Consider the following 20349-nt stretch of genomic DNA (forward strand, 5'->3'; position numbering starts at 1 on the left):
GCTTGCGTCATCCGCAGACACATACACACTGACCCCGAAAATGCGTCAATTCGCAACACATACCCACGCACTGGTTGGTTGGCTGGCTGGCTACCTAGACCCAACAACAAGTTCCAAGTCCTCCGTGAGCTTTTAGCTTTATTTTCCTATAAAAAAAAACCTAAAGGTCCTAACTCTCGTCTCCACCCCCCACCCTCCCTTTCCCTTGCGGCAGAGAATAGGCACAATTCCTGCCTTGGTGGGTGCCTCACCAGTTGGGCCTGCGAGCGGTGGCAGCATCAGCAATCAGCGCGTTCTACTCGTGTATCTATTTTAAATAACATTCAATTCTTCCTCTCTCCTCCTCCTCCTCTCTCTCTCTCTCTCTCTCTCTCTCTTTTTCTCAGACACTCTTCTCTTTTTTACAGACCTTAAAACAGCAGCAATAACAAAAACAATGTGGAATGTTGCGAAAAAAAGAAAAAACCATACCACAATCGCAGCGACCTCGGCGTGATTTTGATTGTGTGTCTGTAAGTTAGTACATGTGCGCGTGGATGGGTGAGTGAGTGGTCACCACACCAGCTTCCTTTCGCCGATCACGCCAAGGAGGTCCTTGGTGATGCTACTAAACCACAAGCAAACACAGGTGTGTGCGCGCGCGCGCGCGCACCGACAGAAGGAAAAATAGCGAGAGAGAGAGAGAGAGAGAGCACATTTACAGTAAGCTGATCCACCATTACACAGCTTCCTTCAATTAGCAAAATTACCGCACGGTGCCGGGTCGAGGTTCGATCCGGGAAAAGAGGAAAAACGGATTGAGAAAGAAGGGATGACCATTGCTGCAGCTCGGCCAGCACATCAAATGGCGATCGGTTCTCCAACGATAACAACAACAACAGAAGCAGAAGCAACAACAACAACTCGTCAGCCCCCGGAAGGGGATGTTGTTGCTGTTGTTGTTCTCCTTGTGGCGGTTAATAAACGAATGATGCAGCTCGTCCATCGCGCTGTCACACGACGGTCACACTGTGCGGTGTTTCTCGCGCGCGACTTATCCGCTCGGCATCGCTGAGGCTGAGTTCGGCCGAATGAGTTCGGCTCGTGTCCGGGATGCCTGCAGAGCCCAGCAGAGTTCCGCCGAGTGCCGGAACCGCGTTTGTCAGGAGCCCAGGAGCGAGAGCAATGGAGGCGCATGGTAGTTCAACCGCAATGTAGCCGGGGCTGCGGACCGAGAAGCTCGGTAGTCCACGTCGCCGTCCTGAAGCTACTGATCCTTTTTCCTGGTTTTTTTTTGGCGTGTGCAAAGGCAAGGCGCATATTTCGCGCAGCTAGCAGGCCATCCACAGGTGCCCCTGAACTCGTGCAACTCGTTTTTGCTTTCCCGCTTGTTCGAGTCTCGTGGTTTTACACATTTTTTTCTTCTTTTTTTACCACTTGTAGGGCGGGAAACCTCTTCCCTTTGGTAGTGTAGGATTTTTACTAACAAGAAAAACCCCCTTTCCAATGCCTTTTAACCCCTTCGGTGGTAGCTCTGCGGTATCCGCCGAAGGGGGACGCGCATCGTGAGCATCTCTATTAAAGGGGGGACTTCGGTATTTAATTTTGTGTTTGTGACACATCTTTCATACACTTTTCCCTGAATGCTGATCCTTTCACGAATATTGTGAAAAAGTTTTGGATCAATCGAGGAAAAACTGACAAAGAAACAGATTTTTGAAATCCGAGCTGCATACAAGGCCCAATGCAGCGCGCTACTTTGGACAGCGTTTCCCCGAAAACAACATAGCGTAAAAACTACTGCACCGATCGATTTGAAATTTTTAACACATAATCTGTACACTTTTTGCCAGGTAGTCTCGTCAAAATTTCATGAAAATTGTTGATACTTTTTTTTAAACAAAGCGTCAAATATGGTGTGTTTAGGCAAAATCGCAAAAAGCATCAGTACCTTTTCGCAGACGCAACTTCGTAAATGTGATGCCATGGATGAAGTTTTTGATAAATCATCCCCAAAATAAAACTGAATATTCTTCAAAAGTTGTAGTATAATATGCTATTTACATGAAAAAATACAGTTAAAAGGTTACGTCACAAAAAGTCGTCAAAAACGGGCCTTTTTTGGCCCAAAAATACCGAAGCCTCCCCCCCTTAAAATACTAAATAGAACTGAACAGCGACGGTCCTACTAGGCGCTAAGCATTCCTAGGATAGCACTAGAGACAGCTAAGAAACGAACAAGGGATTGCTCTCTGGTCAACTTTTGTAAAAATAGCGTAGTCTCGCTGCGAACATGTTCGGCCTAAAGTCACGGCTTGAATGCTTCTCCCAATGCCCCGGAGCTGTATTCACAGTGTATTAAAGAGCAGCAGAATGTATTCGTTTTTGAAAAAATGAGGAAGAAGTAGAATGTCGATATCAAAACCCGATAAGACGCTGCGTGTTTACACGGGGAGTGTTTATCGGGAGTGAGATTCTTCTCTAGCGTTCTAGCGACTAGGAGATTGTGTCTCGAGCTCCAAAGTGTGAGCGCCAGCGAGATTCTCGGTGGATCTATAAGTAAAATAAATGTAGCTTATTGTCATTTCGCTTTTATGTTTTATGTATACATTACTTCCCTCGTTGGAAGCTAGCTGTACCCGAACAATTAACTGTTTAAGGGAAGGTTTTGAATGATGCTTCTCTTTTCTTTCATATGGTGCCCTTGTCATGGCACCTGCTCGAGCGTAAACATCTATGGAAAATTTTTAGAAACATTTTTCTCTGCCCCAAAAGATTGACATCCAGCAAAAGCATCGCACAAACGCGCATCAACGCGGAGCTCAACGTGGTCGCAAATAAATCAAATCAAATCCAAATCATGAAGAAACTCATTTCGAAAGGATTGTAATGGTTACACTAGTCGGTGTACGTTTGTTTCGAAGGAGGAAGATAGCACAGTACAATAAAATTGCAACAAATCAAATTAGCCACCGATTGGACACAGACTGTATCACCTTCAAACCAGGCTGGTAGATCGACATCGACCGGGATCCGATTGGAAACGATGCGGTAAACAACCTGCGTGCCTGGTGTGGTCTGGCACATGTCAGACGAAACCCAACACGGTAAAGAGTAGTTTTCGATTGTAAATGAGGGCAAACAACAATTGGGCAAACAATGAATCGTTGTGTATGGGACGTACGATTGAATGCGAATAGAATGCAATAGTGCAAGCAGTGTGGCGGCCGCAGGGCGTTCGCCAAGCATCGTTCCTCACCTTAAAGCGGACGAAATGACACCCTGCGCTGAGATGTATGCCATTTGAGTAGATCCATCGACGGCTGTACGCGGCACGGCAACGAAAGTGGTAGCGAAAGATCAGTAGCGAAGAGCGCGAGAGCGCGAGAGCGACCCGAATGGGCCCCGAAATTGCTCGCACCGAACCGCACTCACTCGCCCGGGCTCGCCTCAGTTGATTGCAATGAGATTGATGGGGCTGGTGGTTGTTTCGAGGTGAGGGAGGGGGGGAGCGGGGGAGCGGGGGGCGGGACGATCGCACGTCGCCGCGTTGCCCGCCGGATCGAGGGCTCCAGGGATCACCGAACCTGGTGCGCAACCTTGCCCTCCTGTTCCCTTTCCGCTTACGATCTTCGCTGCACCATCGGGAACCACCGGAAGCACGCACACAGACACTGGCACACTCACTCACTCACTCACGTGACCACTAACTCTAAGGACACTCCGAAGAGCTGCTGTGGACCAGCCTCAAACTAGGAATATTGAATCACAACAAACTGCACGGTTGGCTTACGGCACTGCGCACACATACACACCGGATGCACGCACACTCACTGTACACTCCCTGAAAACATCCTCAGCCCCCTTTTCACCGACCGGCGGACGCTAGAAAAGGACGAACGGGGGGGGGGGGGGGGGGTGAGTGGGGCGCACGGTTTTTTAGAAGACGCGAGCGTGACGCCTTTTGGGGGTGGCTCACCGGATCATCAGCAACCCTTCCGCGCTGGGCGGCGCGTGCGCACGTTACGTCCTTGACCCGGCGATGCGTCCACCCACGTCACCGCCCTACCGGATTGCACGGGCTTGTAAGCAACATGTGGCCACCGGGGAACGCAGCGCCTTCCGGTCCGGCGGCGGCTGTTGGCATTGAAGTCGCTCGACCATTCCCCTCCCGTCCGGCCAACGTCAACTCAACTTAGGGCAGGCTAATTTTGGGGCCTGGGGCTGCCACTGTCCAACACGTGACAACTTTCTCTCCCTCTCTCCCTCTCTCTCTCTGTGACACACAAAAAAACACACATATTCAAACGTAGCGGGAGTGCGTACTGTCGTCAATCGTTGTCGTTGACTTGAGGTCGGCGCCTGCGCAGCACTCCCGCTCTCTCTCTCTCTCTCTCCCGCTGGTGATCTCGCGGGGCAAATCGGGATTGGGTGGTGCCAAAAACAAAAAACAACTAAAAAAAAAACAATGCACAACCATCCGACAAACACATTTGCGCAACCTGCCAAACCCGCACATTGCAAGGGTGCAACTCTGCACCCACCCCCGCCCCTGCTGATCGAACCCCATACCCCCTTTTTGCCTTCAGCTTCAGGGACGGCGTGTGGGCTCCCCGACAAATAAAGAAAAAAAAACAGAAAAACCAGCATGCCCAGGGCTAGCTGGCTGAGCCACTCGACAACAGCAGCAACACCCTTTCGCCGGTAAGGAGGGTCGGTTGCAAGCGGTGAGCGGTGATCGAGCGCGATACTTTTGTTCGATGAAGGGCACAACATTGCGCTTAGTGGCAGTTCGTGGTGGTATTGACGTTGACAGAAGGCGGTGCAAGGGGGGGGGGGGTGGAGGGGTGCAAGAAAAAGGTCACACCCCCGTTTGTCACATCGTTGGCGAGGGATTCTCTCTCTGGCTAGCTACTCCGGTGGCGCGAGTGAGAAAAGGAAGAATGATCGTGGTGGTGGTGGTGGTGGAATTTTCTTCACTCAACACACAACACACACATACACATTGGTGCGCCAGCTAATCTCGGGACAGTAGAAGGATGCTCGGAGAGACAATGGACGTCGAGGCTTCGAGAATTAGATAATGGTGGGCCACAGACACACTGCGTTCAACCCTTCCGACCGATCCCTGTGACACCGGGAAGGAGAAGGCCACGATAGACGTTAGAGAAAAAAGAAAAAAAAAACAACAAACAGCGATATCCTAACACTCGCACGCACACAGATCGCAAAACACTTCAGTCACGTTCACGTTCAGCCAGTGAAAAAGCCTCCGTACCGTACCACCCGCTCCCCCACCACCCCACCAAAAAAAAAACGGGGGGTAGCTGAATGGCGGCGGATTGGCTTTGGTTTGATTGGAGGTTGGTTTTCGGGTTCGGAATTTGAATCGGCGCAGGATCGAACAATCGGTCAATCAATCGAGTGTTGCGCACCCCACCCCACAAAGGGTGGGCGGCGGTGCAAACCGTGCGGGTGGGTGATCTCCGGACTCCGGGTGATGCGCGGTGATCTCGCACGTCGTTCTGTCGCGAGTCTGGGCCGACCGGGCGCTACGTACGGAAACCACAGCAACACTGACGACGGATCGCACCGAGCACACCGTACGATCCCCGCCCCAGGCGGGTGGCCCGTTATGCCCGTCAACAGTAGCAAACGGCAGCAGCAGCAGCAGCAGCAGCAGCACCGCCACCGCCACCGCCACCACCGCCAGCTGCTGACGATGCTGGTCCGACAACGACAAACGACGCGAACGAGCGGCGACGGTGCGACGTGGGCGATCGCGACGGGCGCGCGCACACATTGCCGAACGCGGGCGGGCGGGTGGGCACCCTGACAAATCGCCTCTAATCTTAAACTTATCAGTGGGTAGTGGCGTGACGGCCGCCACTACCCGGGCGATCGCCCAACAACCTGTCGCGGTACCCACTCCCCCCAACAAAAAAAAAACAAAAAAAAACAGAGATCACCTCGGAAGTCGGACCGGACGCCTCCCCAGCTCCAGCTGGAACTGTTTACCCGGATTTACCGGCACACACCGGCGAGTGATAGTGATGTTCTCACGAAGCGAAGCAGGAAAAAAACGCCCTAAAAAAACAACAACAAAGTGGAAAGACGAAGAGCAAGCGAGCGAACGAGCGAGCGAACGAGCTCACAGGCCCTGTGGCCGGGGGCCTGGATGACGCGTCCACCGTACCGTCGTCAACATCGCTTCTGTTGTTGCTGTTGTTGTTGTTGTTATTATTGTGGCGGCGGAAATTTATATTTCTTGCTTCAACACTTACACAGCGCGCGGGGGAAAAGCGACAAACACTCGGGCCAAACAGCATCATCAGCAGCAGCAGCAGTAGGAGCAGCAGTAGGAGCAGTGGCATCGTCATCGCGCTATCGGATACGGCTTCTGCCAACTAAAATTAGATACCCTCGGATTGGTAAAAATAATACTCAACCCAAACGGATGCCGACGACGCCGTCGCTTGCCGCCACCCGCATGCTACTGCTGCTACTGCTGTTACTGACCGCGAAAGTTATGCGTTTGTTGAGTCGCAGCTCGTCTGCTATGAACCCTCTGCCAACGCACTCCTCCTACTTCCTTCCCAAAACCTTCCACTCTACTGGTGTTCTCTTATCCCCCCCCCCCCCTAAGCCTTCTAGTCGCTGCGTGCGTTGCATATGACCTTCTTGCTTGTTAGAGACAGTCTAGAGGCTTGCCGCTTCGCTTCCTTCGCTTGTTGCGTGCAAAAGGTGTAGCATTGGCTTTTATTTTTTTTTGTCGCACGGAAAAAAGAGCGTGAGGGAGGGAAGGGTACCCGTAGTACAACCGACTGGCCGTCGTCGACTGGCCGTATTGGCATCAAAGCAGAGCAGCAACCCGTAAGGCGAGCGCATAAATCAAGAGACCTCGCGTCCGTTTGGCAGGCGCGGTACACATCGCAAGCAGGCCATCCTTCGATCGCCTAAACATTACACCGGGCGGCAAATGGGCAGAGAAAAAGAGGTAAAGAAAAAAGAGGGGGTGAAATGGGGGGTGAGATGTGACCACCACCACCACCACCAGTGGCGAACCTGATTACTCAACGAATTAATTTGCGAACGACTTTGCGAGCGGGTGATCGGCGATTTGCGACATACCCGTTTCTGGGTAGCTACCTCTGGTCTCTCTGTGGTGGTGGTGGTGGTGGTGGTGGTGGTCCTTGGGTTTCACAATTCACAATTCCTTTCCCTCGTGGCCCTCGTGCCCCAGCGTGGCCCACGAAATTATGTTTTTTGACGGCCCGTTTAAGACGCTGAGCTGATGATGGCTGGGCCCCGAAGGGCCACTGCAGAACAGAACAGGGCATTACTGTGCATCGTATCTCTCTCTCTCTCTCTCTCTCTTTCTGGTTTTTTTTCCGCCAACAGCCACACCAACACCGTGAATGCGGTGTGAACGAAACGAAAATCAAGGCGATGAGGGTGTCGTATTTTTGTCAAAATAGCCGCTGTGTTCCGGGCGCGGGCGCCACCACGTATCCGTGCATACGCGCACAATTGTTCTCCCACCCCTGTTCCCCCCCTCCGGATTCGATTGAAGTTTATTTCGGAACGCAAACGAGCGGACAGGCCCTTACGGGAAACTGGCGCACGATGCTGCCAGATGTGATGCCGCGTGCCGCGTGGAACCTGGCCAGCTGAGTGTCTCCGAGGGCGGGAGAGCGTGCGCGATTGCGAAAGCTGGGCCCGGGAGGAAGGCTGGGTGGTTCCGGTTGGACGCGAGCACTTGCACAAGGGATCGTATCGTTTAATGCTTTAACACCTCGCGACAACGACAATCCTTAACACACACACACACGCACACACACTGACAAACAAACCCCCCCCCCGATCCGAAATGAAAAGTCATAAAAACCCCCCGCTCCGTTGGCAAATTACAAACTGGTGCGTTTTTTTTTCTTCTTCCTTTTTGTTTTTTTTTCTCTTGTGGGTAATTTTTCTGAGGATCGCAGCTCCTGCCCAGCTATAAATATTAATCATTCGCACATGAGCGGACGAGCATTCGCTGTGGGCCACGCCACACAGTATTGCCACACACTGCCTCCTCCTCCTCCTCCAGTGGCGTCGATATCCGTCTTCGGGGCGTGTCGCGAGATTTTATTATTTATTTTATGGATTGGCTGCAACCATCCACTAACCCCCCCCCCCCCCCCCCCCCATTTAAGCTTTAACGTTTTTTTTTTCTTTTCGCTTCGAGCAACGGGTTACATATGAGTGCGATTGCGAAAGCCGCAATCCATCCGCCGCACCGCGGAACGGGCAAAATAAATACCAAGCAACAAGCAGCAACAAACCTGAGGTGAAAGTATCAGTGTTTACGGGTGGTTAAGGGGGTGGGCAGAGAATGTATGGCGGTCATCTCTCTCTCTCATTGAAAGTTTATTTTAGTTTTTTGCGGCGGCGGCATCAGCAACACCAAGGCGACCGCCTGGCGACCACACGCACGAAGCCGGCGTGTTGCGTCGTCGGTTTGGGGCACCAAAAAAAAAAGGGACTGTGGCCTCGCGAGAAACCAGCGGAAGGGATTAGAGAGAGAGAGAGAGCGCGCAAACAGCATACACAGTAGCATCGGGCGTTGCTGTATCGCGTCGCGATCCGAGGGACTACGATCACGTCCCATTACTGCAGTTCGCGCCCGATGGCAGCGATAACATAGCGCCTGGTGAGAGAGAGAGAGGCGTGGTGGCGATGGCAACAGCAACAGCAACAACAACGCCAACCGGATGGGATGTCAGTCAGTGGAAATGCAAACTAATTACCTCCGTGTTCGCACAAAACGTCCACGGGTTTCCTATCGCATCCCATCTCTCTCTCTCTCTCTTTCACTCTCTCGCTCTCAGTACGCTCAACAGGTTGAGCAGAAACGAATGACCGACCGCCCTGCTGTTGCTCTTCTCCTGCCATTAGTCATCATTATTGCTGGCGGCGGTGGATCCACCAGGCGTCTCCATCGTGCAGCATCGTGTGCTTCGAAGGAGGCGCCAGGTCCCGCTCGTGACACTGACGCCATCCATAATGAACGAGTGGACGCTGGACGCTCCGAAGCGAGGGCACCCGCTCTCCCTTTGAGGCTTCGCTGCAGCGAAGAACGAATGAGGAATTGGACGGCACCAGCCGATGCCGATGATGGTGAGCGCACGTCAACTACAGCCAGCCAGCAACCAGTATCAATAACAAGACGAAGAAGAAGACGAAGTAGTAGTAGTAGTAGTAGAAGAAGAAGCAGAAGAATAAGAAAACAAACAACAACAGGTGTATGCCCTGTGGCTGTCACTCTGCTGCTGCTGCTGCTGCTGCTGCTGCATCCCATCCCCTGCGATGCTGCTGATGCTTCGAACAGGGAGCCCCAGACAGACACAAGAGTGAATGAAAAGAGACAGCCAGTATGCACGGTGGCAAGTGAAAGGGGGAGAGAGCGAGAGAAAATACTAGGATCGTGTCGTCCCGGCAGGATATTCGCACGGAAAACGCATGCTAGATGGCGCAATGCGCAACTAACAATCGTGAGAGGTAGAGTAGAAGAGAGAGAGAGACAAAGTGAAAGCAAACACGAGAGCGAACGATAGAGAAAGAGAGAGAGAGAGAGAGAGACCTCTTTCTACCCTTCCGAAGCCGCTGCAGCGCTACCGCCGGTCACCAAGGGTGATCAGCAGGGAGCAGAGACCGACGACCGACGAGCAGGCGATTGCCTACCAATGGAAGCCAGGCCAGGCCAGGCCAGGCCAGGCGGTGCCTCTCGTAACAAAAAAAGGGCGAAGTGAAGTGAACGAAATCGAACCGAGAACACACTCTTGGACAGCGGGGTCCTTCGGGAAGTGAAGTGGCAGGGAGAGAGAGAGAGAGAGAGAGAGAGAGTGGGAGGACACGTTCGGCGCCATCTGTTATCCGAATCCGAATCGTAGCTGTCCGGAAGCTAAACGCGCGGTGAGCTTCAAGCTTCAGTTGCTAAAGCTGCGTTGAATATGATTCGAGTTTCTCTCCTTTTCTCTCTCTCTCTCTCTCTCTCTCTCTCTGTAGTTAATTTTAAACCTGGTTATCTTTTCGAGATTCATTTTCAAACGTTCAACGTTCCACGGAACATCCTCGCCCCTCGTAACGCTCAGCTCAGGGGCTCAAAATCAAATCAGTGTTGCGATCTGCTCCACAGTGAAGTTGTTTAAAGTATTAGACATAGACGAGAGGCGTGCGGGGGTGAGAATAAACAGGAAATAGAAAAAGAAAATAGGGGGAGAAACAACCGTTTACGCGTTTACTTACATGTTCAGCGCCCGATCGTTGGACCCGCTCTGGCTCTGCGTGTTGTCATGCCGGCGCTCCTTGTGCACGATCCCCATCAGCTTCATCCACGGGTTGTTTTGGGACCCGTGGCCCATACCGCCACTCTGCCACATCGTCATCGTGCCGGTTTCCTGCTGGCTGCTGACTGGCCACAAGGGAACGCGGAAATAAAAGGGACAACCACTGGTGCCACCAAAAAAAAAACAAACAACCAAAAATAAAACCGACCGACGTTTGCCGTTTGTGTTGTGGTTGTTGTGGTTGACGCGAATCGTTGCCGTGATCACCGGTTCCGGTTCCACTACTGCACCATTCCCCCGCGACTCATCCCCCCGCGGGGCGGGCAATCACCCGTTTTCCGATTTCCACTAGCGTGCTTGCACTGATCCAGCACTGATGAGGCGCAGGCGCGCACGATCTGCTCACTTTCACCACGCTCTTCAACCAGCAGCCACGCTTTCCTTCGCACTCTCACAAACACAACCACACAGCCGGCACAAGGATAATAACAGTGGAGGTTCCGGCAGTGGCACGGTTACAACAGCACCAGCAACAGTAGGAGGCTCGGTTTTTTTTCTTTTTCTTTTTTGCTTTTGCGTTGCTGACAGGTACCGATTGATTCTGGCTACGAAAACACCCACTCCGGCGTCCACACACGCACTAACGATCGAGCGTGAATTCACACAAACACAAAGAAACACGAGACGCACACAACACACACGCACCGCAAAAGCAACAGCCGGCGGGGGGGGCTGGACGGTTAGAGCTGGATTCTGGTAAGGAGTTGGGACACCACGGACAAATGGCTTCTAGCAGCTTTTGGTGGTGGTGGCGGTGGCGGTGTTTGCTGGCTCTGCCTCTGCTACTTGCGCGCTCTCTCCCCCCCTTGCGCTTCCTGCTGTGTCCGTCCGAATTCGTCTAAAACACTAACAATTGCCTATCTAAAATGGGGATGCCGCTAGCTACTAGCACACGACTGTGACGGGCAATACTACTACTGCTACTACTACTACTACTACTGCTGCTGCTGCTACACGAACTACGGCGATCCCGCTAGCCGTTCGCCCGTGCCAGTGTTTGTGGTTGATGTTGCTAGTAATTGTTGTTTCCGTTGCTGTAGTTGTTGTTGTTTTTGTTGTTGTTTCCGTTGCTGTTGCAGTTGTCACTCCTGCCGTTGCTGCTGCTGCTGCTGCTGCTGCTGCTGCTGCTGCTACTGATGACGCCACCGTTGATGATGATGATGATGATGGGAAGGCCGTGCGAGAACACTGGAACAAACGTCAACAAACGTCAAGGGTGCTGTTACTGAACGGGTGAGGCGCAGAAGGCGGGCTCTTTTTGTTTTGTTTTTGTTTTCTTTCTTTGCCTCGCTTTCTTTGCCCACTTTCTGCTTCCGCGTTTTTCGAAGAGCCTCTAGAAGACTAGGGAACTGGGGTGGGGAAAGGGAAAGGAATCAAGAGTTCTGGTGCTGCTGCTGCTGGTTCGCGGGATCGCAACGAAGGCCCGGTTGATGCCACTGCTGATGGCCGCTGCTGTGCGCAGAGTTGCAAATGCAGTTCTATTTGGTTGATTGCTGCTTTTTCCGGTCAGCTCCCGGTCACTGCGCTGCGTTGATTGTAGTCACTGTTGCTGTTGTTGTTGTTGATGTTTTGTTGTTAGTACAGCACTAGTCCTTTCTATTTCTTCTGTGACCTGTGCAGGTTTGTTTGACCAAACGAGAGAGAGAGAGAGAATGGAAGAAAGATCGTTAGAACCCTACGTCACGGGGGTACAGTGCGCTCCCCTGGAGAGTCATTTGGTTTTTAGTATGAAACAATAATGAGGACGAGGAGCAACGGGTGTAGAATTACGATTTGTAGAGCTGTGACACCATGACGTCGATCTGTTTGGCGTGCTCGCTCCCTTTTCGTCGGTGACGGCGTCAACCGAGCGAACGCCCCAGAGACGTTGCCTACGAGCATCCACATCCACCAGCATATGTGTGCCAAACGGTGAACACCCGTACCCGTAGATGCTTGATCTGATGACAGATAGGGCGCCGTTAGTGCCGCTAAACCACGGCTGGTCCAATTCCGCGGCTATGCTGCACTTGCTCCCGTCCCCAGCATACCCACTGCTCGATTATGGGCACCATCTTCGCTGTCCCAGGCGCAAGAATCGAAACTGGGAAAATTATTTATAAATTAATCGCCAACCAAACGAGGGGGGGGAGCTGGTGTGTGCGGTGCCGCTGGCGGGAAGCAGAACGAACACGGGACAGAGCTGCCGGTTTGCGCTGTCGCTGGATGCATGCCACATGAACGTTCGCACGACATCAGAGCGCTCCTCGTGGTCCGTGCTTCTCTTTCGGTGCGCTCTCGCACACCACTCACCGCATGCTGTGCTGCCACGAGTGTATGTGTGCTTATTGATGGAGAAGAAGAAGAAGAAAAAAAGAAACGTGAAGAAAATCCCTAACCACCCTTAAGGGCACGGGGGATTAACACCAAGGGACGGCCGCGGTGGCTAGGCTAAAGTGAGTTTGCTTCCCGGTTTGCAGCTGATGCAGCCGGAATTCGCGCCGCGACGGGGACACGGACGACAGGATAGGGAGAGGGAGGAAAAGAGATGCTGGGCGAGCAGAGGAAGATGGCGAGCGATAGGGCAAGGGCGAACGGGAGCATAAAATCCAATTTCGTTGGCGGGGCAAAAAAAAGATAACAACCCCGACCCTGCACGTAATTGAAGGATTGCTTGAGGGCACACGTACACGTGTGTCTCTGTTAGTGTGTGTGTTTTGTGGAGGATAAATTGCAGCAAAACGGTCCTCGGTCCCCTTCCCTTTGTTCCTGCTTCCGGATTTTTATTCCTCTTCGGAAAGGAAAGGGTGTGATACGTTGCATTATGTAAAGGGAGGGCTTCGGTAATTTGTGGCCAAAACAAGGATCATTTTTGACGATTTTTCGTAACGTAACCATTCAACTTTATTCTTTTAAGTGAAAGGCATATTAACCTACAACTTTTGAAGAATATTTGGTTCTATTTTGGAGATGATTTAATCAACACTTCATCCATGGCATCACATTTAAACAGTCGTGTCTTCGAAAAGATACTTTTTACGGTGCCCATCGTAGCTGCGTGATGGTTTACGACACCGACGTTTGAAAACGTTGGTTCTCTGAGAAACGCTTTTCAAAATAGTGAGCCTTGTATGAAACGCCGGTTTTCAAAAAACTGTATCTTTGTCAGTTTACCATCGATTGATCCAACATTTTTACACACTGTTCTTGAAAGGATCAGCATTCAGGGAAAAATGTTAAAAAGAAAAGACAGAGACCAATGAGACCCGATACTGCTCCTGTGCTCCGCTGAATCGTGAAAGATGCTATGCTTTCGATGAAGCGGCGTCAAGAGTGCATTGACTTTGCGATGAGATAGCGAATAGAAGGGGGTCGGGGGTTAACAAGATGTGCGCCCTTAATTGAGCTAATCGCCACGAGTCGCTCCAAACACCCACTCGAGCAGCATCGCTTCAAACATCGAGCTCGAGTGGCCATTGCGGGGGAGACCAAAGAGATGATAATGATGATGACGAGGACGACGTCGCTGATGAAGTGGTGGTGATAAGATTGTTTTTTTATCTTTTTTATCTTTTTTCCTTCTTTTCTCTTTCTCTCTCTTTTTATCTCTGTTCCTCTTTCTCGCTAGCTTGCGCGAGCGTGCTCCAGTTATTAATTCCAGGTACCAGCCCCTAGGCTGACGAGGACTTTTCGAGGAGTCGTCGAGCCGAGGCGAAGGAAGTTCTCAAAAGCCACCACCCCATCTCTCCCAGGTTTTCTGTTGAGGCACGGCAAATGAGGGGTGGCCCTTGTGCCAAACAAGATCAATCTTGGTTTCCTCACACACGAGCTGTGCTAATGGGTGCTCGCTGCTGCAGGTTGCTGCTAGTTGGTGTTTACCCCTTTCACTTTTCATCGGGACGGCTATTTTTACAACCGCAACACATTAAGCAACACATACCACCCTCCAAAACGGCCCGGCAGGCTGGAAAGTGGACCCTCCCCTCCCCAACTTGGGGGTGTCCATCTTGTCGTCATCGGCATCGATGTTTGTGCGATGTATTAATCATTGATGTGTCTGTGTTGTTTTTTTTTTGTCCGAATGGGGTCCGAAATTTGGGCGATGCCGCAATCAGGAAGCAATCGACTGAGCGAAACGATGGAACTGACCCACCCCCCGCCGACGACTGGGCGTATTTGGAATCACTTGTTGATCACTAGCTGGCCAAAGGTTTGTTTCTAACACCAGGGATCGCGCTCCGTTGATGTGTTGATTGTGGGAGGATTGAGGATGGCCAACCTCACTTAACCATGGCCCCCGCGGGGGAGGGGTTGTCGATTGATGGGGAGCTATCCATTGTTGATGTTGGCTGTAAGCAACAGCAACAGCGAACAACAACACAATTAACCATCGAACAGCATAAGCATCACGCTCACCGCCGCCATTTCTTTCGTCCTCTCTCTCTCTCTCTCTCTCTCTCTCTCTGTATGTCTCTCTGGCGACTGATGGCTTCCAAAAGAACCGGGAACCAACAAACATGACGGCGGTTTTCTGGGGCACAGGCCACGGTCACGATTTGTTTTCATTTCGGTGAGCAACAGGGGTTTTTTTTTTTGCTGTTGCTGTTGTTTCGGTCCCTGGCTGGCTGGCAGGCTGGCTAGCTGGCAGCTTGCCTACCAGCAACAAGTATGCTGACGCTTCCAAGAAGCCAAACCGAAAGTGAAAGCGCCTCTCACCAGCGGTCACAGAGCACTCGTCACTGCGTCACATAATGATATACAGCGCGTGGTTTGGGAGCTACCCTGAGATTGGTGAGCTCTGTGAGCGTGAGCAACACGGTTTGGTCCAGCATCCAGCATCCGGCACTTACAAACACACACACACACACTCACAGAGAGAGAGAGAGGCACAATCGGACATCGGCTGACGCATTGCGTGCGTTGCGGGTGGCCCCCGGTTTTTTGTTTCTTTTTTTTCTTTTGTGTGTTTGCTGTGCTTTTTGGCTGCGTTAAAGTCCTGCGAGTCCATTCCTGTCACCAACGACGACGACGACAGCTGGCAACGAAGGGTACAAAACAGGAACGGGACGTTCGGGGGTCCTTGTGGTCCTGCTTTTGATCACTCGCAGCGCAGATAGCACCGAGCACCGCGTCACTCACAACGCTAGCGCTCGTTCGCGCGAATGCCCGGGCTACAGGTGCACCCTCCCCCCCCACCCCACCGTTAGCAATCCGGAGTAACAAACCAGGCACGGCGATCGGAAGGAGCACCGCGCGACGGTTTTTTGTGTTTTTTTTTCTTGGCCCCATATTTTGGCAATCAAGGGAGGGAAATTCGAATTCTAATTGTGGATTCGAATGTGGCCCCGCGACGCGGGTTCCGCGCGAATTTGCCGCGATGAGATTTGATTGATTGAGAAGCGAAAAGGGGGAATTTTTTGGGAGCGTTCCCTTTTGGCCCCCCCCCCCCCCGGTTTCCTCTTTTGTGGCAAGGCGCGCGGCTTGTGGGTCGCTGCGCCCGTTTTTTGGCGCTGCTTCGAGTAGTAGTAGTAGTACCCGCCCACTCCCCCTGTCTCTACCGTTCCACGGGGGCAGCACCTTGTTGTTGAAGGGTTTTTTCGAGTGTCCATTGCTGTGTGGGGCGGCGCAGGAGCAGCGCATTTTGCTGCTAATTCGGTGCTAGTTCATCCGTTACTAACTCAGCAGGGGAGGGCAGCAGGGGCTTGGAGTGTGCCTGTCCTGCCCTGAACCGAACCGATGGAGTCCGTTGGATCCTTTGGAGTTAAGGGGAACTGCCTGAGAGGGAAAATCGGGAGCATCACCGAGAAAACTTACCCACCCACCCTTCCCCATTCCCTGGTGAAGGCGCAATCGGGTTCTAGCAGCAGCAGCAACAGCAGCAGCGAACACCAGCAAACCCAGTCAACCCACAACACAACTTCACACCAGGCCGCGCACAACCGGAAATGGGGGAAAGGAGCTCCGAAAGATGGGGGGGGGGAAAAGGAAGGGGTGCAGAAGTATCAAGGAATAGAGTAGTTGTCACACTGAACCAACGCTGAACTCGCAGGGCACCGCACTGTTCGGCAGCGATCCTAACATGTCGGCGGTTGAGCTGCAACTGATACTGGTACCAGCGGCTGGCAGCGGCATCTCGCGACGGCTCGGCTACCGGGTCTCTGCGGTGCTGCTGCTGCTGCTGCTTGTTGCTTGCTGCTTGCTGCTTGCTGCTGCTGCTGATGCTGCGTCCAGAGCGCGCTGTTGCGCTGCAGCACCAGCTGCTACCGATACAAGGGCACGGGACAGACGGACCGATAGGGGACGGACGGCAGTTCACCTGTGTCCACTGGGCATGTGCGCACGACAAACCAGCCCTCCATGGAGCCAGCGGCCGAAGTGGAAGCGGAGGAAACAAAAAAGGGCACCCCCCAAAAGCCAGCCACTCACGCTTCTCGGCAGCCACTCACGCGTTGCTGCCGGTTTTTTTTTGTTCGCTACCTATCGCAGCAGCAGCAGCAGCAGCAGATGCTGATGGTAGAGCCCGGAACGGAAGAGTATCACGACACGCCCCCGGGGGGAGGGGGTAAGGGCGATTTAATTTACGAGCTGCGACGCGCTCGCCACACCGGCTAACACGCCGGGTGGTAAAAACCGTGGAGCGTGGAACGTGGAACGTGGAGGGACCTTCACCTTCGGCGCAGAGAAACAGAGAGAGAGAGAGAGAGCGAGAGAGAGAGACCGAAGCCTGTGGGTAACAGGTTCTTCCGGGGCCCGCCACTCAGTACGCGCGCGCCCTCTTATTGTCTGCCAGTTCGGCTGGCATGCTGCTCTCATAATGTTGCTCTCATGCTGCAGAGCATATAATCTCGGGCGGTCGCGTCTCCACCGGGGAAAAAAAAAAACAAACAAAAGAAAAACTGTGCGACGCCGTCCGTACTGCGGGCGAACGCACTTTTTCGTTCGGTTCGGGCGCGTGGTGCTGTTGTAGTACCGTACCTCCCCTCGCCCCCCCCCCCCCCCTTGCACCTCTGCTCCCACACACCAGGGTGAGTGCTGGCGGATGCTGCAAATGCCGCGCCACCGCTCGCTGCGTTACCATGGCAACAGAAAAGCTGGTGGTGCGCGCGCACCAAAAAGGAGAGCGAGACCAGAAACGGAGTGCGTGCGTGCGTGCGTGCTTGTGTGTCGATTAAATTGAACGATACAGATACGCATCAAACGCACGGTGGTCGGTTGTTTGCATTTATTGTTCCAAGCACGCTCTTTTAGCGAGGGACAAGGGAAGAGACTCGGCCACAGAGCGGCCATTACATAGGGGGGCCAAGAGCAGAGAAGAGCGCGCGCATGCACGCACGAGAGAGAGAGAGGGAGAGAGAGAGAGAGAGCATCGTAGCATAGGGGATCGCCGAACTAGGAGCCAATTTGTAAATTCCCGTAGTTAATACCGTGCAAGCAGCTGCGAGCAGCAGCGCGACATGAAATGAAATTTGAGACTCGAGAAGAAGAAGAAGAAGAAGAAGAAGAAGTGGAAGCGAGTGGGAAGGGAGGTATGTAATACATAATGCTCATTATAAACGCAACGAAAGACAAGGACCTCAGGAGCCTGCCCCGCGGACACAAACCGATCGAACCGAAAATGTGCCCATTGCACTTCCGGTGCTTCCCCATCCCTGGGGAGGCCCGTTTTGTGACGATTTTTTGTGGTGTAATCATTCTACTTTATTTTTCCAACTGAATGGCACATTAAACTACAACGTTTGAAGAATATTTGGTATAGTTTTGAGCAATATTCATTGAGAAATGAAACCGTGGCAGCAAATTTTGGTAGACGTGTCGTCGCAAAGGTGCTTCTTCCCGGTGCGCATCGTAGCGCCATGACGGGTCATCTGAAATGTACAAAACGATACTCGTTAGAAAGACTATAAGTTTATCTAGGTAGCGCCGGAGAGTTTATGTTGAATTTTAATATTTTTCGATTTTTGGCAGAGTTTTGAAGATGGAAAAGCGATGCTTTTTGTCATTTTGCCTAGAAACATGGTTTTTAAAGATTTGTTTAAAAAAAAAGTATCAACAATTTTCCTGAAATCTCAACGGGACTAACTGGCAAAGAGTGTACAGATTATGTGTTAAATATTTCAAATCAATCGACCCAGTAGTTTTTACGGTAGGGCACCGGCTTTGAAAACGTTTCGGTTCAGGGGGAAACGCTCTTCAAAGTAGCGAGCTGCATGGAGCCTTGTATGAAACGCGGATTTCAAAAAAAAATCTGTATCTTGGTCAATTTTGCTCCGATTAATTCCAAATTTTAACATGATATTCTTGAAAATCTTCTAAAATATTCTAAGTTATTCTTGGAATATAAAAAAAAGCGAAAACAACCAAATAAAATACCAAAGTCCCCCCTAATAAAAGGGCCCTCGACAATTCGTCTGCAACAAAGGGGCTGTCAAAGGATCGGTGGTTGCCGAGCGTTCTGCAATCTGCAACGAGGGGAGGGGGGGAGGGGGAGAGGGGGGTTGAGAGACGCACGGGAGATGAAACACAAATTGATTACGCTTGGCCACAATTTCTACCGAGTGCCGATGACGCTGCTGCTGCTACTGCTGCGTAAGATGCGGCGCACGCAGTTTGCGGGTGACAAGATGATCACGCCCAAAAAAAAAAACCAATGCCCATCCCTCCCACCATAAACATCATCATCATCATCATCATCTTCGTGACCCTTGTGTGTGAATAGGCACCTAGGCAAAGGCAGCGCGCGCGCACGCATGATATCAGCGTGAAGCGCCCGGAGAAAAGTGAGAGAAATAAAAAACGACCTTCCCAAATCTTGCACCCACCCCCCACTCGCCCGGCACAACGGCGTGTTTAACACCCTTCTCCGTGCTTTGCTTGCTTGCTGCCTACGTTCGTTTCCAATTTAACGATTTCGCTAGAGCTGGCTAGCGGGCTGGTAGACCGCCGGTGTGCGTCTAACGCCTCATAAATCATCCATCTTGTGCTGCCGCTGCGCCGCCTGGAACACGCCACGCCGGTCCTCGCGGAAGCCATAACTTGCGCGGATCGCGGATGAGATCAAGTCACTTTGCCTGCGCGCGCGCGCGCCCGACCCGGCGGAACCGATCGGGGACGATATTAACGTCGCCGACAGCGACACGCTATTCCGATCCCCCTATTTTTAGCAGTGTCGCAACCGATTGGGGTGCTCAAGTGAGCGGGCGCGCGCGCGCACGCGCACGCGCCTGATGATGAATCCTTCCGCCCAAAAGGAAGAAGTGGTGGAAGGGGGGGGTGACTGTTGGAATTGGATTTTCCGTGAAAAATGCTCCCACAATCAATCCTGTTCCTGCCGCTCCCTTTCTCTCTCACCATCCGGCCCTGCTCCAGTGAGCAGTGAAGCGCCAGTCAAGATAGATATCATCCCCCCCCCCCCCCTCCACAACCCCTCCCCTATCACGCGGCTGCTTTGATCTACGCTGGCCTAGAAAACACATTAACCACCTCGGGAACCACCCTCTACCCCCCGGAAAAACCCTAAACACACGGTTACTGTTACTGACGCCCTTTCCCAAAGCACCCGGGACCGGTCAATTACGGTTATTCGAAGGGGAAACACAACAGACAATAATAAACAAACAAAACGACGAACGGAACCCGCTCGGTGGAAGGACCTCGGGATGGGGGTGTTTTTTTTTTAGGGGAGGGAAGAGCGCTGGGTTGTCTTTTGAAACAGAAAAGCTTCAAACAGAAAACTGTGCAGCGGCGTCCTCTGCTGGCGATTTTCCGATCGGAAAATGAGAAAAGTGTGCCCGCTCGAAATTTTCCACGAAATTTTCCACGTGATTTTCCCACCAGAGAAAGAGAGAGGGAGCAAGCTTTTATCGTTTGCCATACCTCGGCTGAAAACAGCACACCCGTGACACTGGGGTGTGAAATGTTTCCAAAACCATTTCCCACCCCCGGGGTGCCCGATTTTCCGAATGAGCGCCACCGTGGACGCGTGGTGGTCGGTGCATGTACC

The 20349-nt window shown here is 52.3% G+C and overlaps 1 protein-coding gene across 1 annotated transcript in view; it reads right to left on the reverse strand.

Annotated features, from left to right (window-relative positions):
- LOC126572542 (potassium voltage-gated channel protein Shaker) overlaps positions 1–10409 on the reverse strand; it is an 81882-nt gene extending 71473 nt beyond the window's left edge. Inside the window, exon 1 of the mRNA XM_050231963.1 lies at positions 10270–10409. Within this exon, the coding sequence (XP_050087920.1) occupies positions 10270–10409 (140 nt within the window). The remainder of the gene's footprint in view (positions 1–10269) is intronic.
- Between the last annotated feature and the right edge of the window lie 9940 nt (positions 10410–20349).

Source organism: Anopheles aquasalis, chromosome X, assembly GCF_943734665.1.
Source record: "Anopheles aquasalis chromosome X, idAnoAquaMG_Q_19, whole genome shotgun sequence".
Lineage (NCBI taxonomy): Eukaryota > Metazoa > Arthropoda > Insecta > Diptera > Culicidae > Anopheles > Anopheles aquasalis.